The sequence below is a fragment of the Mesoplodon densirostris genome, chromosome 16 (genome assembly GCF_025265405.1).
Source record: "Mesoplodon densirostris isolate mMesDen1 chromosome 16, mMesDen1 primary haplotype, whole genome shotgun sequence".
Taxonomy (NCBI): domain Eukaryota; kingdom Metazoa; phylum Chordata; class Mammalia; order Artiodactyla; family Ziphiidae; genus Mesoplodon; species Mesoplodon densirostris.
Window position 1 is genome coordinate 49,347,492 of NC_082676.1, and position 19,914 is coordinate 49,367,405.

Here is a 19,914-nt window from a genome sequence, read left to right on the forward strand (position 1 = left end):
CACCATAAGTTAGTTTAGCCTGTTTTAGAATTTCATGTAAATGGAATCATATGGTGTATGTCCTTTTGGCGAGGCTTCTTTCATTCAGCATGTTTTTGGAGATTTATTCATGTTGTTGTACGTATCAGTAGCTTGTTCCTTTTTATTACTGAACACTCTTACATGGTATGAATATATAACAGTTTTGTTTATTGAGTTTTTAAAAAATTTTATTTATTTAATTAATTTATTTTTGGCTGCATTGGGTCTTTGTTGCTGTGCGCGGGCTTTCTCTAGTTGCAGCGAGTGGGGGCTACTCTTTGTTGCAGTGCATGGGCTTCTCACTGAGGTGGCTTCTCTTATTGCGGAGCACGGGCTTCAGTAGTTGTGGCTCGTGAGCTCTAGAGCACAGGCTCAGTAGTTGTGGTGCTCGGGCTTAGTTGCTCCATAGCTTGTGGGATCTTCCCGGACCAGGGCTCAAACCTGTGTCCCCTGCATTGGCTGGTGGATTCTTACACTGTGCCACCATGGAAGCCCTATTAGGTCTTTTATTGATGGATACTTCTGCTATTTCCAGTTTGCTGCAATTATAAATAAAGCTGCTCTAAACATTGTTCTGTAAGTTTTTTTTTTTATTATTATTTTTTTATTTTTATTTATTTTATTTTTTGCTGCACGCGGGCCTCTCACTGTTGTGGCCTCTCCCGTTGCGGAGCACAGACTTCGGACGCACAGGCTCAGCGGCCATGGCTCACGGGCCCAACTGCTCCGCAGCATGTGGGATCTTCCCAGGCCGGGGCACGAACCCGTGTCCCCTGCTTCGGCAAGCGGACTCTCAACCACTGCGCCACCAGGGAAGCCCTGTAAGTTTTTTGTGGACACCACATGTTCATATCTCTTGGGTAAAGACGTGGAAGTGGAATTGCTGAGAGTAGGTCTATATTTAGATTTATAAGAAATCGGCACTTTTGGGGCTTCCCTGGTGGCGCAGTGGTTGGGAATCCGCCTGCCAACGCAGGGGACACAGGTTTGAGCCCTGGTCCGGGAAGATCCCACATGCCACGGAGCAACTAAGCCTGTGCGCCACAACTACTGAGCTTGCGCTCTAGAGCCCGCGAGCCACAGCTACTGAGCCCACGTGCCACAACTACTGAAGCCCACGTGCCTAGAGCCTGTGCCCCACAACAAGAGAAGACACCACAATGAGAAGCCCGCGCACTGCAACGCAGAGTAGCCCCTGCTCAAAGCAACTAGAGAAAGCACGTACACAGCAACGAAGACCCAACGCAGCCAAAAATAAAGAAATAAAGAAATCGGCACTTTTTCAAAATAACTGAGCTTTTTACATTCCCACAACACAAGCATGTGAGAGTTCTGATTGCTACACATCAGGTGTTGTCTTTTTTTTGTTGTTGTAAATTTATTTATTTTATTTATTTATTTTTGGCTGCATTGGGTCTTCGTTGCTGCACTTGGGCTTTCTCTAATTGCAGTGAATGGGGGCTACTCTTCGTTGCAGTGTGCGGGCTTCTCACTGCGGTGGCTTCTCGTTGCAGAGCACGGGCTGTAGGCGTGCAGGCTAAAGTAGTTGCAGCACGTGGGCTCAGTAATTGTGGCTCGTGGGCTCTAGAGCACAGGCTCAGTAGTCGTGGCACACGGGCTTAGTTGTTCCACAGCCTGTGGGATCTTCCTGGACCAGGGCTCGAACCCATGTCCCCTGCATTGGCAGGCAGATTCTTTTTTTTTTTAATTTAATTTAATTTAATTTATTTATTATTTTTGGCTGCGTTGGGTCTTCGTTGCTGTGTGCGGGCTTTCTCTAGTTGTAGTGAGCAGAGGCTACTCTTTGTTGCGGTGCGTGGGCTTCTCGTTGCAGTGACTTCTCTTGTTGCACAGCACAGGCTCTGGGTGCACGGGCTTCAGTAGTTGTGGCACTCAGCCTCAGTAGTTGTGGCTTGTGGGCTCTAGAGCACAGGCTCAATAGTTGTGGTGCATAGGGTTAGTTGCTCCGTGGCATGTGGGATCTTCCCGGACCAGGGCTCGAACCTGTGTCCCCTGCATTGGCAAACGGATTCTTAACCAGTGCGCCACCAGGGAAGTCCCTAGGTGTTGTCTTTTTAATCTTAGCCATTCTGGTGGGTGTGTTGTAGTATCTCTCTGTGGTTTTAATTTGCAATTCCCTGATGATTAAGGATGTTGAACACCTTTTCACATGCTTATTGGCCATTTGTATATCTTCCTTTGTGAAGTATCTGTTCTGGTCTTCTGCCCATTTAAAAAAATTGGGTAATTTGCCTTTCTATTATTGAGTTATAGGAGTTCTTTACATATTCTAGATATAAGTTCTTTATCAGATATATTTTGTAGATATTTCCTTCCAGTCTGTGGCTTAAGCAGAAGTGTTGATTCTGATGAACTTGATTTTATCGTTTCTTTTATGGTTATTGCTTTCTTTGTCCTCAGAAACCATCACCATTCCCCAAGTTGCAAAGCTCTTCTTCTGTGTTTTCTTATAGAAGCTTGTTGAGCTTTTACATTTAGTTCTATGGCCCATCTTGAATTATTTTTTGTGTGTAGTGTAGGGTAAGGTCAGATTGTTTTTCCATGTGCTGTTTGGGTTAATTCTATGGCCCTCGTTGTTAAGTTTGGTCTTACAGTCTTTGAACTTTTGGTTCTCGTTTGGCAAATGGCCAGAGCATCCCTTTTGCCAGATCACTTTAAAGGAAAGGGGACACCTTTGAGCATAGGGGACCTGTTGGTTGGTCAGCTGAAACTATCAGCTATAAACATAGTTTCAGCTGACCAACCAATTAGAACGCTTGGGTACAGAGTCGTTTAGTCTAATTCTCCCCCCTCCACCCGGCACCCCAGCCTCAGGTCACTTAAGTAGGAGCTAAGAGTGAAGTAGGTACTCATTGCCTAGTCCTTTCTCGCAATACAAGGAGAGGAGTCAGGATTTCTCTTTCTAGATAAGAATAGTTTTCATTTTCTCCTTTGGTCCCATCCGTTCTTGTAGTAAAATGTTTGTTTTGTCAAATCAGGACGTTGGACTGGGTGATATGTAAAGGTCTCTATGGTTCTCTTATGTTTGGGGGATCGTGGGGGGAATACACTGGATGGAGACAGAGGAGGGTTTGTATTGGTGCAGCTTTGTGTGGAGGGAGTGGGAACATTGAATGCGAGACAAATCTGGCTTTCTCTAGAAGATAGTGAGCCTCTGGAGCGATAGAGTGAACGATGATGTTACTGTTTTAAGAATGCTTTTGGTGTCAGAATATCACCTATGTAGTTTCTCTGCCAAAAAGTCTTACCATGAGGAAACATGCAGACAAATCCAAATCAAAGACCACGTTTCAAAACAACTGTTCTAGACTCTTCAAAAATGTCAGTGTCATGAAAGAAAAAAAGTCAGGAAATTGTTTAGATTAAAGGAGACAAAAAAAAAAAAGACAACTAAATGTAATTTCATTATCCTGGATTGGGTTCTGCATGATGACAAAAAAAACCTATCAAGGGCATTGAAAGAACAATTGGGGAAATTTTAACATGGACTGTGGCAGGTAAAAGTATTAAATCAAGGTTACGTTTGATTATTTGCAGTGTTGTAATATAAGAGGATGGCCTTATTCTTAAGAGATAAACACTGAGGTAGTTAGGGGTGATGTGTCATGATATCTGTGATTACCTTTCCAATGGCTTAGAGAGAAATAGAAATAAAGCAATTGTGGCAAAATGTTGATTGTTGAATCTTGCAGTATTTAAACATTTAAAGTGTAAGAAAAATTCTAAATAACATTTCAAAATAATGAATTTGGTGGTGGTAAATAGGGTGAATTGATGAGGAAAGACTGAAGACAGGTAGGAAGCTGTGTTTGGTCTAGGATGGTGATGGTAATGTAGCAAAAGATACCCAGTTAAAAAATGAACAGTTGCTAGGACCTGGTAACTGATAAAGGGACTGAAAGAAAGGAAAGTGAAAAGGGAGATTTTTATTCTGGTTGAATGGAGATGCTACTGACAGAAATAAGGAAGTTGATAGAAACAGACCTGGGGAGGTCAGTGGGAAAATAATGAATTCCAATTCAGGACACTTTTAAATTCCAAGTGAGAGTGGCTCAGCTTAATGGTGGCATCCAGTAGATGGCTGGAAGCTGTTGCTCAGGATATAAATTGGTCATTTCGGTATTTGTTGGGTTAGATTTGCATTTCCTCTAGTTCTTTCTCTCAGACCCCAGCAGTGATGTTTATTAAACTAAACAGGTGTTTGCTGAAGTTTTGTGAATTCTCTATGAGAATTTAAAAATTTTGTTTTCTATTTTGGTAATAATCTAAGAAAAAATATAAGCATATTTTGGGTCATGTATGTGACCACCTTATAACCAAGTACTGCCATGTAATTTCAGTGGGTGCTTTTCTGTTGACAGTCACATTGGTACCCCTGTTCTGTTGGGGGGCAGTGAAAAAAGAAAGAGACAAACTTAATGCTTAGATGATGTAAGTGCTAGTGCCAAGTGAGTGCTGTTTAATGCCGTTGCCAACTTGATGTTTTCTTAGTAGTTTGTAGTTTGAGTAGAGATAGAAGCAGTGTAAGAATTCTCCTCACATACCACAGAGAAGCATAGGCAAGCTGAACTCAAAAAAAAATCTGTGCTGTAGCAGTCAGATCAAATTATTGATGAAAAAGGCAGTTTAGTTGCAGTAAACATCTTCATCTGTCCTATTATTTTGAATTTTATTGGTTTGATAGTTAATTTTTTGTGTGTGGTAAAATATACATAAAATTGACCATTTTAGCCATTTTAAGTGTACAATCAAGTGGCTTTAAGTACATTCACAGTGTTGATTAACTATCATGCTATCTGTTTCCAGAACTTTTTCATCACCCTAAACAGAAACTGTGTACTCATTAAGTAATAACTCCCCACTTCGCCCTCTTCCATCCCCTAGTAACCTTAACCTTTACTGTGTCTATAAATTTTCCTATTCTAGATACCTCTTATAAGTAGGGCCATATGATATTTGTCCTTATGTGTTTGGCTGATTTCACTTAGCGTAATGGTTTCAGGGATCATCCATGTTGTAGCATGTATCAGAATTTTCATTCCTTTTTTATGGCTGAATAATCTGTTGTATGTATTTACTACATTTTGTCTATCCATTCATTTGTTGATAAACACTTGAATTGCTTCCACCTTTTGGCTATTGTGAGTAATGCTGCTCTGAACATGGGTGTACAAATATCTCCTTGGGTCCCTGTTTTCAATTCTTTGGGGTGTATACCTACAAGTGGAATTGCTGGATCATATCATAATCCTATGTTTAACATTTTGAGAAACTGCCAGACTGTTTTCTATAGCAGCTGCACCATTTTACATTCCCATCAGCAATGCATAAGAATTCCAATTTCTCTACATCCTTGTCAACACTTGTTATTTTCCACTTTTTTGATAAATAGCCATTCTAGTGTGTGTGAAATGGTATCTCATGGAGGTTTTGATTTGTATTTCCCTAATGACTAATGATGTTGAACATCTTTTCACGTGCTCGTCAGCCATTTGTATTATCGTCTTTGGAGAAATGTCTATTACAGTTTTTTGCCCATTTTTGAATTGTAGTGTTTGGTTTTATGTTGTTGAATTGTAGGAGTTCTTTATATATTCTGGATATTAATCCCTTATCAGTTACATGATTTGCAAATATTTTCTCCCATTCCATTGGTTGTCTTTTCACTCTATTTGCAACGTGCTTTAACAAATTTTTAATTTTGATATAGTCCAGTTTATCTGTTTTTTCTTTTATTGCCTATGCTTTTGGTGTCATACTTAAGAAACTATAGTCATCTCTTTGTATCCTCAGGGAATTGATCCAGGAACCCACCCTCCTCCCCATACCAAGATCCATGGGTGCTCAAGTCCCTTATGTAAAATGGTGTGGTATTTGCATACAACCTATGCCCATACTCCTGCATACTTTAAATCATCTCTAGATTACTTATAATACCTAATACAATGTAAAGGCTATGTAAATAGTTGCTGGTATGCAGCAAATTCAAGTTTTGCTTTTTGGAACTTTCTGGAGGGTTTTTTTTTTTTTTCCTGAATATTTTTGATCTGAGGTTGGTTGAATCTGTGGATGCAGAATGTGTAGATATGGAGGGCCAACTGTTGCCAAATCCAAGGTCATGAGGATTTTGCCCTATGTTTTCTTCTAAGAATTTTATAGGTTACTCTTTTTAAAAAAAAATTAATTTAGGGCTTCTCTGGTGGTGCAGTGGTTGAGAGTCCGCCTGCCAATGCAGGGGACGTGGGTTCGTGCCCAGGTCCAGGAAGATCCCACATGCCGTGGAGCGGCTAGGCCTGCGAGCCATGGCATGGCCGCTGAGCCTCCGTGTCCGGAGCCTGTGCTCCCCAACGGGAGAGGCCCGCATACCGCAAAAAAAAAAAAAAAAAAAAAATTATTTTTGGCTGAATTGGGTCTTCATTGTTGCTCACAGGCTTTCTCTAGTTGCAGTGAGCGGGGGCTACTTTTTGTTGCAGTGCACGGGCTTCTCACCGCGGTGGCTTCTCTTGTTGCAGAGCATGGGTTCTAGGCGTGTGGGCTTCAGTAGTTGTGGCTTGTGGGCTCTAGAGTGCAGGCCCAGTAGTTGTGGCACTTGGGCTTAGTTGCTCCGTGGCATGTGGTATCTTCCCGGACTGGGGCTCGAATCCATGTCCCCTTCATTGGCAGGCGGATTCTTAACCACTGTGCCACCAGGGAAGCCCTATAGTTTACTCTTAACATTTAGGTCTGATTAATTTTGAGTTAATTTTTGTATATGGTATCAGGTAAGGGTCCAACTTTTTTTTTTTTTTTTGCATGTAGTATCCAGTTTTCTGAGCACCATTTGTTGAAAAGACTGTCCTTTTCCCATTGAATGATTTTGGCACTCATGTTGAAAATCATTTGACCATGTATGTGTGTTTCTGGGCTCTCTATTCCATTGGGCTATATGTCTTTCCTTACGCAAGTACCACACTGTTTTGACTATTATAGCTTTGTAGTAAGTTTTGAAATTAGGAAGTGTGAGGTAGCCAATGATCCTCTTCTTCAATATTGTTTTTGCTATTTGGGGTTCCCTCAAATTCCATATGAATTTTAGGATGGGTTTTCCTGTTTTTCCAGAAAACACCTTTGGGATTTTGATGGAGATTGCATTGAATATGTAGATGGCTTTGGGTAGTATTACCATGTTAACAATATTAAGTCTTCCAGTGCATGAACATGGGAAGTCTTTCCATTTTTTGTGTGTATTCTTTCATTTCTCTCAGCAGTGTTTTGTCGTTTTCAGTGTACAAGTCTTTTAGTTCCTTTGTTACATTTATTTCTAAATACTTTATTCTTTTTGATGCTATTATAAATGGAATAATTTTCTTAATTTGCTTTTCAGATTGTTAGGATAGAATTGCTAGTATAGAAATGCAAGTGATTTTTTAAAAATTATTTATTTTGTTGCACTGGGTCTTTTAGTTGTGGCAGGCGGGCTCCTTAGTTGTGGCAGGCGGGCTCCTTAGTTGTGGCTCCTGGGCTCCTTAGTTGTCGCATGCAAACTCTTAGTTGCGGCATGCATGTGGGATCTAGTTCTCTGACTAGGGGTCAAAGCCAGGCCCTCTGCATTGGGAGCGCAGAGTCTTAACCACTGTGCCACCAGGGAAGTCCCTGAATGTGAGTGGGTTTTTTTTGTTGTTTTTTTTTTTTGCGGTACCCGGGCCTCTCACTGTTGTGGCCTCTCCCATTGTGGAGCACAGGCCTCGGACGCGCAGGCTTAGTGGCCATGGCTCATTGGCCCAGCCGCTCCGCGGCATGTGGGATCTTCCCGTACCGGGGCACGAACCCGCATCCCCTGCATCGGCAGGCAGACTCTCAACCACTGCGCCACCAGGGAAGCCCGTGAGTGATTTTTGTTTGTTGATTTTCCATCTTGCAACTTTGCTGAATTTATTACTGCTAACGGTTTTTTTGTTTGTTTTCCAATTTGTTAGGATTTTCTACATAAAAGATTACATCATTTGTGAAGAGATAACGTTACTTTTTCCTTTCCAATATAGATGCCTTTTATTACTTTTTCTTGTCCAATTCTTCTGGCTAGAACTTCCATTATTATGTTGAATAAAGTGGCAAAAGCAGGCACCCTTATCTTGTTCCTGGTCTTAGGGGGAAAGCTTTGAGTGTTTCACCATTGAATGTGATGTTAGCCATGGGTTTCTCTGCTATGGCCTTTATCATGTTGAAGAGTTTCCTTTCTATTCCTAGTTTATTGAGTGGTTTTGTTTTTTCCAATTATGAAAGGGTGTTGAATTTTGTCAGATGCTTTTTCTGCATTAATTGAGATTAATGAGCTTTTTCCCCCTTCATTCTGTTAATATAGTATATTACATTGACTAATTTGATATGTTGAACCATTCATTCTGGAGATCAGTCTCAGTCATGGTGTATAATTCTTTTAATATGCTGCTAAATTCAGTTTACTAGTATTTTGTTGAGTATTTTTGTATGTGTATTTATAAGAGATATTGGTCTATAATTTTCTTTTCTTTTCTTTTAGTATTTGCCTGGCTTTGGTATCAGGTTAATGATGCCGTCATAGAATAAATTAGGAAGTGTTCTATATTAGTTTGCTAGGGCTGCAATAACAAAGTACCATGGAGTAGGTGGTTTAAAGAATAGAAATTCGTTCTGGAGGCTAGAAGCCCAAGGTCAAGGTGTTGGCCGGGTTGATTTCTTCTGAGGCTTCTTCCCTTGGCTTGCAGATGGCAGTCTTTTCCCTGTGTCTTTCCTTTATGTGTGCCTGTGTCCTAATCTCCTCTTGTATAAGGACACTGGTCAGATTGGATTAGGGCCCACCCAGATGACCTCATTTTATCTTAATTGCCTCTTTAAAGGCCTTAGGTCCAAATATATAGTCACATTCTGAGGTACTGGGAGATTTGGAATTCAATATACGAATTTTGGGGAGACACAATTCAGAATATAACATGCTCCCTCCTCTCCAATTTTTTGGGAAGAGTTTGAGAAGGATTGGTATTAATTCTTTTAATGTTTGGTAGAATTTACCAGTGAAGCCGTCTGGTTCTCGTTTTTTCTTTATTGGGAGGTTTTTGATTACTGATTCAGTCTCCTTACTAGTTATAGGTCTATTCAGATTTTCTGAAGTCGCTTTTGGTAAATAATATTTGTAGGAATTTTTTGTCCAATTCATCTAGGTTATCCAGTTTGTTAGCATACAGCTGTTCATAGTATTCTCTTATAATCCCTTTTATTTCTATAAAATTGGTAGTAAATGTCCCCACCTTCATACCTGATCTTAGTAATTTGAATCTAATCTTTTTTTTTTTTTTTTTTGGTCAGTCTAGGTAAAAGGTTTGCCATTTTGTTAATCTTTTAAAAGAACTAACTTCTGATTTTGTTGAGTTTTTAAGTTGATTTTCTGTTCTCTATTTCATTTACCTCTGCTCTAATCTTTATTATATCCTTTCTTCTACTAGCTTTGGGTTTAGTTTCCTCTTTTTCTAGTTCCTAAATGTGTACAGTTAGGTTATTGATTTGAGATATTTCTGCTTTTTTAATGTGTGCATTTACAGCTATAAATTTTCCCCTTTGCACTGCTTTTGCTGTATCCATGTTTTGGTTTCCATTTTCCTTCATTTCAAGATATTTTCTAATAAAAATGTGAATTGATTGATTTTATAATTTTTAAACTTACACTAATTTTGGCCTTAGTGTTGCATAAGAACAGTCTTATATCTTGTTTCACATTTGACTAAGTGAATCTGTACTTAAAACAGGGGTCCCCGAACCCAGGGTCCACGGCCTGTTAGAAACCGGGCCGCACAGCAGGAGGCAAGTGGAGGGTGGGGCCAACGATAGACAGAAAGTAGCCAATTGTCCTTGACAGGATGCAAGTCTTGCTAGTTTACTTGGCTTTCTGAGCATGTTCACATGGGTGCTGAGGAAAGCTTGGGGCTCTTGACCAGACCGCTTTCTGGCTTGGAAGGATTCCTTTGAGCAGTCCAGGAGTCTGCTTCTTTAGAAGGTCTGCTCCAATGTGCTAACACAGATACCTCTCTCCCCCTGCAGGTTTTCAGGAACCCCCATGAGGTGGTGACTGTGCTGCTGATTCAGACCCTGGGGGCCCTGGTGCCCTCTCTGCCCATCTGCCTCAGCTCCAGTGTGGAGAGGGCAGGGCCCGAGCTGGAGCTCGTCAAGCTGCTGGAGTTCTACGATGCCACCGCCCACTTCGCCAAGGGATTGGAGATGGCCCTGCTCCCCCATGCAGGTAAACATCCTTCCTCCCAGCTCGCGGGCTTGTTTTTACTCGCTCTTTTTGAAGCTTCTGGGGCCTGGGTTTGTTTTTCTTTTCTGGTGACTGATTTTACAGAAATGCAAGGGATCAGTGTTTTCCTTCTTAACAGATATGAAAACCTTTTCCATGAAAACATTACCATTATGGAAATAATTGTTGCTTAATATATTGTTGCCTAGCTCCAGTGCTGCCTAGGTGCTTTACACACTCTGGGGAAGTGATAGACACTTCTGCAGGGGCTTAGAATGTAAGAGGCAGGTAGACATTAGTGGCAACGAGTTGGCAGTGAGTTACACTTGGGAGGGTAGTGTCCTCTTCTTTTCAAGGCATCACAGAACCTTGGGTAAGTCAACCTAAAAAGTAAGTTTAAGAGAACAAATGGATTAGAGGAGCTTTTTGATAGGACAACAGCAAGTTTTTAAGGGCAGGGGTGCTGCATTAGGACTAAGGATGGCTATAAGGAAATTGGGCTTTCCCCAGCTGCTATATGAGAGCAAAGCACTCCTTCTTCCCATTTGGGCAAACAATGCCTGGTGTGTTGCATTTCCCCAGCTGTTTCCCATCTAGGTTAAAAGCATCATAAACTTTTTAGTCATACAGACTTCATCACGAATGCTACTGTCAAATCAGGAAATTGCTTCAGGAAGGCCTGCTTCTTCCGTTTGGCTGCTGTGTGTCACTGACTTGGTTTATTTAATAGTTATTCTCTTTAATTACCTTTGTGTGTAATTACCTCGTACATTCCTGGGAGTGTGTTTATTGTTCGAGTTCCTGATGACTCATTGGTGTTTTTGGCACACTCACTGGCAGGCCCTGGTTGTGGGAGAGGCATGGTGGATGTGGCTTCCAAGGGACCTGGATGCTGTGGTCCTAGTGGCTGAAGAGTATGTAGGCTGAGCGTCCTGTGGAGCAAAGTGGAATGAAGGCAGGGCAAGGAGCAGGTTGCTTTTCTCCCACTAGTGATGGACATTATTGAAGAAGAGAGAACCACCCTCTGAAGAATCAGATACAGAAAATGCTTTGTTAGTCAGCCATGGAAGTTTAGATTTTTAATGATTCCTACTGAGGTTTTCAAAAAAGTATACGAATTTATTTATTTATTTTTTGTGGTACGCGGGCCTCTCGCTGTTGTGGCCTCTCCCGTTGTGGAGCACAGACTCCGGACGCGCAGGCTCAGCGGCCATGGCTCACGGGCCCAGCCGCTCCGCGGCATGTGGGATCTTCCCGGACCGGGGCACGAACCCGTGTCCCCTGCATTGGCAGGCGGACTGTCAGTCACTGTGCCACCAGGGAAGCCCTAAAAAGTATACGTAGTTTTTAATTTAAAAATACTTTGGAAACACACACAAAAATAAAAATAAAAGAGTAAAAATGATCCATAATCTCATGACTCAGAGAAGGCCATGGGAACATTTTATTTCCTCCCAGTAATTCAAATATAATTATACATTTTCATAAATAAATATAAAATATATAAGTATATGCCTATATAAATATATATGCACATACATATTTTAAAATATTAGTTTTTTTAAAAAAATTTTATTTATTTATTTTTGACTGCATTGGATCTTCATTGCTGCTCATGGGCTTTCTCTAGTTGTGGCTAGCAGGGGCTACCCTTCGTTGCGGTGTGTGAGCTTATCATTGCAGTGGCTTTTCTTGTTGCATAGCATGGGCTCTAGGCATGCGAGCTTCAGTAGTTGTGGCTCGCAGGCTCTAGAGCACAGGCTCAGTAGTTGTGACACGCGGGCTTAGTTGCTCCGCGGCATGTGGGATCTTCCTGGACCAGGGCTTGAACCCATGTCCCCTGCATTGGCAGGCAGAGTCTTAACCACTGTGCCACCAGGAAAGTCCCAAAATATTAGTTTATATTATCTTATATTCTCTTTTTTGCTCAAATTAATATAATGAGCATTTTTTATGTCATTAAATATTTTCCTAAAACATGGTTTTTAATGACCACTTGGTAACTATGGCTTACTTTAATTTTTAAACCTGCTATTATAAATAAAACTATTATTAACAATCTTATGTATTAATTTTGGAGCCCAACTCTGATTATTCCTTGGGATAAGTTTGAAAATTACAATTGCTAATAAACGAAAAATTTAAAGATGTTTGTCACATTTTGCTCTTTAGGAAGTTTCTACCTGTTTTCACGTCCATCAGTAGTAAATGAGACTGCTCATTCCCGCATGCCCTCACCAGCGCTAGGCTCTATCTTTTTTTTCACTTGCCAGGTTCTTAGACAGTTAATGATATATTATTTTAATTTTCATGTCTTTGATTACTAGCCAGTTTGAAAATTATATTATAAAAAGTTATATTTTTCTCTTGAATTGCTTATTCTTTTGCTTCTTTTTCTGTTTGAGGGTTTAATCTATTTCTGGTTAATTTATAAGAGCAATTTATTTAAAGCAATATATTATTAAATGTATTCTAAAAAGCAACAAAGTATTGTTATAAAAATTCATGATATAGCTATCTGTAACACAAAATGAAAGTCTCCTATAACCAGCTTGCTAGAAATAACCACTGTTAAAAATCTGGTGTATATTCCCTAAATATCCTTATATAGTAAGGATTTTTTTCCTCATTATCAAGTATGTTGCAGATATATTTTCTAACTTTCTGGTTTGCCTTTAACACTTTTCCATTTTAATAATTAATAATGTACATAGTATAATTCAAAATATGTAAAAGGTTATGCAATAGAAAGTCAAAAAGTTAAATAATTTGTTGACTTTATAGTTAACAAGCAATATGTATTCAGTATAGAAAAAACCAGAAAATACAAGGAAGGAAAAAGATCATGCTCAACCAACTGTCCAGAAACAGTATTTTGGATGATATACACATGCAAATTTTGTATAAGAGTGTGTGTGTACTTAAATGTTTTTAATAGAATATTTTGTTATCATTATCACCCCCCATTTTATATTGATTCAATATTGTCATCCAAAACACAAGTTTTCCCAGTTCCACAAAAGTCTTTATAGCTGTTTCCCTACCTCCCATTAAAATCCAGTCAGTGTACATGCATTGTCTTTGGTTGTCCTGTCTCTTTAATCTCTTTTAATCTAAAACAGTCATCTCATCTTTTGTCTTTCATGACATTGACGTCTTTGAAGAATACAGGGTAGTTTTCCTGTAGAATGTCCCATATTCTGTAATTATCTAATTGTTTCCTTGTGATTAGACTTTGATTAAACATTTTTAGTAAGAGTACTACATTGGTGATGATGTGTACTTCCTATGGCATCACATCAGGAGACACAATGTCCAATTATTGTTGATGGGTTGGATTAATCACTTGGTAGTTGTACCTGCCAGATCACTCCATTGTAAAGTTACCTTTTCCTCTTTGTAATTAATAAGTATCTGTGGCGTGATATTTTGAGCCCATAGGAATATACTGTTCCTTAAGAAATATTTACCTAGTGACTTTAGCATCCATTGGTAATCCTTGTCTGAATAAACTTTTACATTGCTGATTATAAAATGGTAGTATTCTAATTCTCTCGTTCCTTTTACATGTATTAGCTGGCATTCTTTTTTTTTTTTAATAAATTTATTTATTTATTTATTTTTGGCTACGTTGGGTCTTCGTTGCTGCGCACGGGCTTTTTCTAGTTGCGGTGAGCGGAGGCTTTTCTTCATTGTGGCGCGCGGACTTCTCATTGCGGTGGTTTCTCTTGTTGCGGAGCACAGGCTCTAGGCGCACGGGCTTCAGTAGTTGTGGTGCACGGGCTTAGCTGCTCCACTGTATGTGGGATCTTCCCAGACCAGGGCTCGACCCTGTGTCCCCTACATTGGCAGACAGATTCTTAACCACTGCGCTACCAGAGAAGTCCCTTGCTGGCATGCTTTTGTGAAGAGGAGATTTTTCTTTCTCTTTGATATCACTATGAACTCATTGGATTCTTTTTTTATTCATTGTATTATGATCCATTATTTTCATTATTCATTTTGATGCTCGAATTATTTCAAATTTGGTCAGTGGTTGCCCCTTCAGGCTGGCTCCTGTATCATTTTGACACGTCCCTATCAGCCTTTGAGTGCTTTATTGTTTTTTTGGCACAAACTGTTCCAGGAACACTTTGTACTTTCTCTGCCTCAGACTGGGAATCAGCCATTTTCTCGAGCTTCGTTTCTTCTAATGGGAAATGGTATTTAGAAACCAAGGTCTGGCACCAGGGGTGCTTATTGTTGCTGGGCTACTATTACTTCCTGTGCCCTTTGTGGACAGAGCTAGGAAATGCATAGTTTTTAAAATTACCAGTTTATACTGATACTTCCAAATCAAATGCAACACCAATAGATTTTTACCTCTTGCTGTTCTCAGTTGCATCTCTTTTCTCCTACAGGGAAAATTCTGGTTCCCATCAGCAGTGTGTGAGTGTGTGTGTGTACGTGTGTGTGTGTGTGTGTGTGCATTATAAACACATACAGTTATTTTTCATGACCCTATTATCGATAGGTCAAAATGTATTTGGTTTATTTATTCAACTACAAATGGACTAGTTCTAGAGTGATGGATGCTGAGGATGCTATGCTCTCATACAATGTATATTCCAGTGGGAAATAACCAAATAATCACACTAATGAGTGTTTGATTACAAGTGAGATGAGTACTTTGAAGAATAGCAAAATGGTTCTAGGAGAAAAGCAAAATGGTTTTAAGCAAATAAAGATGGTTGAGAGTAGCAGACTTGAACTTAGTGAGTGCTGAAGGAAGAACAGGAGGTAACCAGATGAAGAGGGGTAGGGAAGAAGAAGGTCGTTGCAGACAGAAGCAGTAGCAGGTGGCCGGAGGGGAACTTCTGAGGAGCCGAGGGAAGGCTAGAGGCTAGGTGAATTGTGAAGGAGGCTGAGTCTATAGAAGTAAAAATAAAAGTAGCTGGCCTTTATTAGGTGCTTATACATGCTAGACACGTACTATTTTACATAATCTCCAGTTAAGCCTTAAAAAATTGATGCCATTATTAATCTCATTTTATAGTTGAGGAAGCAGACACTGAAAAGTTAAGTCATGCACACAGTCACCTAACTAGGAAGCAGTAGAGCTTCAATAGAAGAGCCTTCACCCTTAACCACCACCCTCTTTCACCTCCTGAGGTCAAACGATGCAGAACCTTGTAGGCTATGGAAAAGATTTTGGATTCCAACTGAAGAGATAATTCTTAGAAGTTGAATTGCTGTGCCATAGAATATGTGCATTAAAATTTTTATGTAGTTGAATATAGGAATTTTTGGAATGCCTAGTGTATGGGCTCCAGATGGAAAATGTTCTTTCTGCAGAGCCTTTTCTCTGTAGCAGTTCTTGAACTTGACCCTGAGGAGGATTATCATTTGAAGACGTTCTTTTTTTTTTTTTTGCGGTAAGTGGCCTCTCCCGTTGCGGAGCACAGGCTCCGGACGCGCAGCCTCAGCGGCCATGGCTCACGGGCCCAGCTGCTCCGTGGCATGTGGGATCCTCCCGGACCGGGGCATGAACCCGTGTCCCCTGCATCAGCAGGCGGTCTCTCAACCACTGCGCCACCAGGGAAGCCCTGAAGAGGTTCTTGACTATGACGGGTTGTAGGATTAAGGGGATCGGTATCTTTAATAGTGCCTTAGGCATATAATACACAAAGCTCAAATTTATCAAAAGATTTACTGACATGATTGCTTCAGCTTCCATGAATGGTAAAAGCAGATGAACAGAAAGTAGTCACCCCTAAGATGAAATAGGAAAAGTTCCAGTGGAGGTCCTTTCACCTGTTGTTTTTCAGCAATTGATTTCCAATTCTTTGTTCATTATTGCATTTAATTTCTGATTCCCTGAAGATGAGCAAACCCTGGTGAAAATCGTGGAGCTGGTGGATGCTGTGTATGGTCCATACAGACCCTACCAGCTGAAGTACGGTGACATGGAAGAGAAGAGCCTCCTCCTCCAGATCAGCGCAGTGCCTCTGGTAATGGCATAATACCGGCAGTGGCCATTCGGGAATCATTCTGTTTGCCAGGCTCCTAGGGTTGGGGGTGGGTGGGATGCGTCGGAGAAGGTGTGAGGTGGCATTAGGAATGCAAAGAGTGGAAACTGGTGCGCAGACACTGGGTTCTCAGTGCTTCCTGGGCTCTTGTAATCCAAATGTAAAATGAGACCACAGATATGCTACCAGTTTTTTATTTAAAATCCTCTAGCAAAACTTAGAGGCTTAAATCTTCTTGAGAGTTAGTTGATTATCCCCCTGATTCAGTCATTATCACACAGTCTTTTGTTTAAGGCAGCATATGCAAATGGACACAGGAGCTGAGTATTCATGGACAGTACTCTAGGGCCAGGTTCACCAGGTGGGCACCAGAGGGGAATTTCCATTGTAAATGTTAAGGTCGCCTAGCATGATGTGAGTTGACATTTAAGAATAGATCTTACAGTAGTTAAAACCTGCCGCCTCCCGCCGCTTTTCTGTTTTCTAAGGACGTACCTAGAAAGTCTGTTACGCTCAATTATGTTCTTGCCCCTGAAGGAAGCATTCTCCTTTCACTACATTCTTTTGGAGCGTGTGGTATGGAGAATTCAAATCCTAGCTTGAGAGCCAGAGGGAGAGATGCCATCTTAAATCACAGAAAAAGAGGAAAGAGAGGAAAAATATAAAGATGAATATAAGGATTTGATCATGCTTTTTAGCCAGGAGTTTATTTCTGTGATCTCACTGACCACTTAGACTGTTCTTCCCTAGGTCAGGCTCTTAAAGAGCTGTCACCGTTTGGGACTGCATTTCTGTTGCACCTATTAAGTGATTTTACCATGAATGAGGAGGTTTGGAGCTCTCCCCATCTTAATGTTGTCTATTCGTTTGTTCTTCAGTCTGAGGCAGCTTTTTTTATCTCTGTTTGCTGACCAGGAGCGTGGGGAAGTCATTGACTGTGTGCAGGAGCTGAGCCACTCTGTGAACAAGCTCTTTGGCCTTGCTTCCGCAGCCATTGACAGATGCATCACATTTACCAACGGCCTGGGGACCTGTGGCCTGCTGACAGCCCTGAAATCCCTCTTTGCCAAGTAAGGCTGGGGTAGTGGGGTCAGGGCCAGCCTCATTGGAGAATGATGTCTCTCCCAGTTAAAAATGTGTGTGTCCTGTATTCCTGCCATGAACCCGGGAGAGGCACTTGCACCTGAGCCCAAGGGGGTGTTCTTAAGGATGTTAAGAACACTGTGGCATGTTTGTAATGGTGGAGCATTTGAAGCAACCTGAATGTCCATCCATTTGGAAATGACCAAATAAGATATGGTATATTCACATGAGGGGAGTTCCCTATGTGGCAGTTAAGGTGTTAATTAGATCTACACATAGCAACATGGATAGATCTCAAAACATACTGCTGAGTGAATAAAAGGTTGCAGAATACTATATAGAGTCTCATACAGTGTGTGAAAAGAATATACAAAAAATAGAGTATATTTTTCTGTAGCAGGGTTCGGCAAATTTTTTCTGCCAGGGGCCGGATGGTACGTATTTTAGGCTTTGAGGGCCTTACAGTCAACAGAGACTTTTGTAGTGCACTGCCCTAGTAGTAGAAAAGCAGCCAGAGACAACACATACATGAGTGGATGTGGCTGTGTCCATTAAAACTTTATTTACAGAAAACCAGGAGTGCCAATTCCTGTTCTAGATCTTTTTTTGTCACTTAAAAATGCATTATATATTCCTATAGCATAGAGGTCAGCAAACTCTAGCTCATGAGCCAAGTCTGTTTTTGTACAAGTTTTTGTAAAAGCTATATTGGAATGCCACCATGCCCATTCACTTACCTATGGCCTGTAAATCCTCACTATAAAGTTAGAGTTGAGTAGTTAGGACAGAGACCTTGTGACTCTCAAAGCCTAAAATACCTGGATCTTAACAGAAAAAGTTTGCTGAGCCCTGATGTGGAAGGTTAGGCAACAAACTCAAAACACTGGTTGTCTTTGGGGAGATGGGGAGGGACTGAGGTGGTGGTCATAGGGGATTTAGCTTTATTTGTTATTTTCTGATTTTTTAAAAAATTAAAAATGTAAATTAATTTATATTTAAATTTTAATTAAAAATGTAAAACAAAAAAAATATAAAATCATGCTACGTGAAAGAAGCCAGTTACAAAAGACCACACGTTATATGATTCCATCTATATGAAATGTCCAGAACAGGCAAATCTGTAGAGACAGAAAACAGATGAGTGGCTGCCTAGGGCTGGGGAGAGGGGAATATTTGGAGGAGATGAGGGATGACTGCTAAAAGTTATGGGGTTTCTTTTCGGGATGATGAAAATTGTTCTAAAGTTGATTGTGGTGATGGTTGCACAACTGGTTTTCGTGACTACCCTAAAAACCTTTGAAGTGTGTGGTATGTGAATTAAATCGCAATAGAGCTGTTAAAAGAAAGAAAGAAGGGGAAACCAAAATTAAGTTTACTTAGAAAAAGGAAAAAGAAATCAATATAAGGCTGGATTCTCTGACCTGTGTAATTGAGATGTAAGGGCCCTCAGGAGGTTAGATGCTTTAGTCTCTAGCTTATAGACAAATACATTCTTAGGCTCTCCAAGAAATCTTGTTCTAGAATGAAGTTGCCGCGAGTCTCAAGAAATTCCTCGTACTGAACTGAATGCTCTTTTGCTGCCGTAAGTTTAGGGAGCTCTTGTCATTCCAGAAATGCTGAGCATGCCCCTGTGAGCTCTGAGGGTCCTTGGACCCAGTACTGTTAGACACTGCCATGGACGGTCTGCACCTTCCAGGGTGGCTTACAGGAAGGCACTGAGGGCTGCGAGATCATGTCCCTTGCGTAAGACAGGGGCGGGGAGCCAGGTGAGCCCAGACATGTCCCCCAGGAAGAGAAACATCAGCAACAAGTTTAATCAAATAAAATTTATCTCTTTCTCTCTCTGCCACCAGTTGGGATCTTGTGGATAAAATAATTTTTTTGAGATCTAAAAATTTTATTATAAAATTAAAAAAGTAATGCTTCTAGAAATACATATATATTTAAATATGAAAAGGTGTAAAAAGGTGAAAGTCTTCCTTCTTTCCTGCGCATCCTTAGGCAGTCCTCAGTAGTCACAAGTTTTAAACATTTTGCTTTGAGTCTTCTCATTCTTCTCTCCAGACTTGAAAGAAGATTTTTTTGTTTATCACCTTTAACTATTATGTCTTGACGCAACTCTGAAAGGTAAGGAACTGAGCCTCCTCGGGGCTGGCGCTGTCTCTTACCCCCGCTCCTCCCAGCTCTTGTTGGTGACATTTTCACTTTTAGTTCTTCTGTTGGCTACTTCATTTTAAAAAGTAATACAGGGGCTTCCCTGGTGGTGCAGTGGTTGAGAGTTCGCCTGCCGATGCAGGGGACACGGGTTCATGCCCCGGTCCGGGAAGATCCCACATGCCGCAGAGTGGCTGGGCCTGTGAGCCATGGCCGCTGAGCTTGCGCTTCCGGAGCCTGTGCTCTGGAACGGGAGAGGCCACAGCAGTGAGAGGCCCGCGTACCGCAAAAAAAAAAAAAAAAAGTAATACAAATCCATATTAAAAATTCAAACTGTACAAAAGGACATATGATGAAAACAGGTCACCTGCTCTAGAAGGG

General features: G+C 40.8%; 1 protein-coding gene across 1 annotated transcript in view; it reads left to right on the plus strand.

The window, feature by feature from the left end:
* Positions 1-19,914, plus strand: part of COG7 (component of oligomeric golgi complex 7) — an 84,723-nt gene that overhangs the window by 23,190 nt on the left and 41,619 nt on the right. The window contains exons 7-9 of the mRNA XM_060078499.1: positions 10,093-10,291; positions 16,151-16,278; positions 17,212-17,366. Of these exons, the coding sequence (XP_059934482.1) occupies positions 10,093-10,291; positions 16,151-16,278; positions 17,212-17,366 (482 nt within the window). The remainder of the gene's footprint in view (positions 1-10,092; positions 10,292-16,150; positions 16,279-17,211; positions 17,367-19,914) is intronic.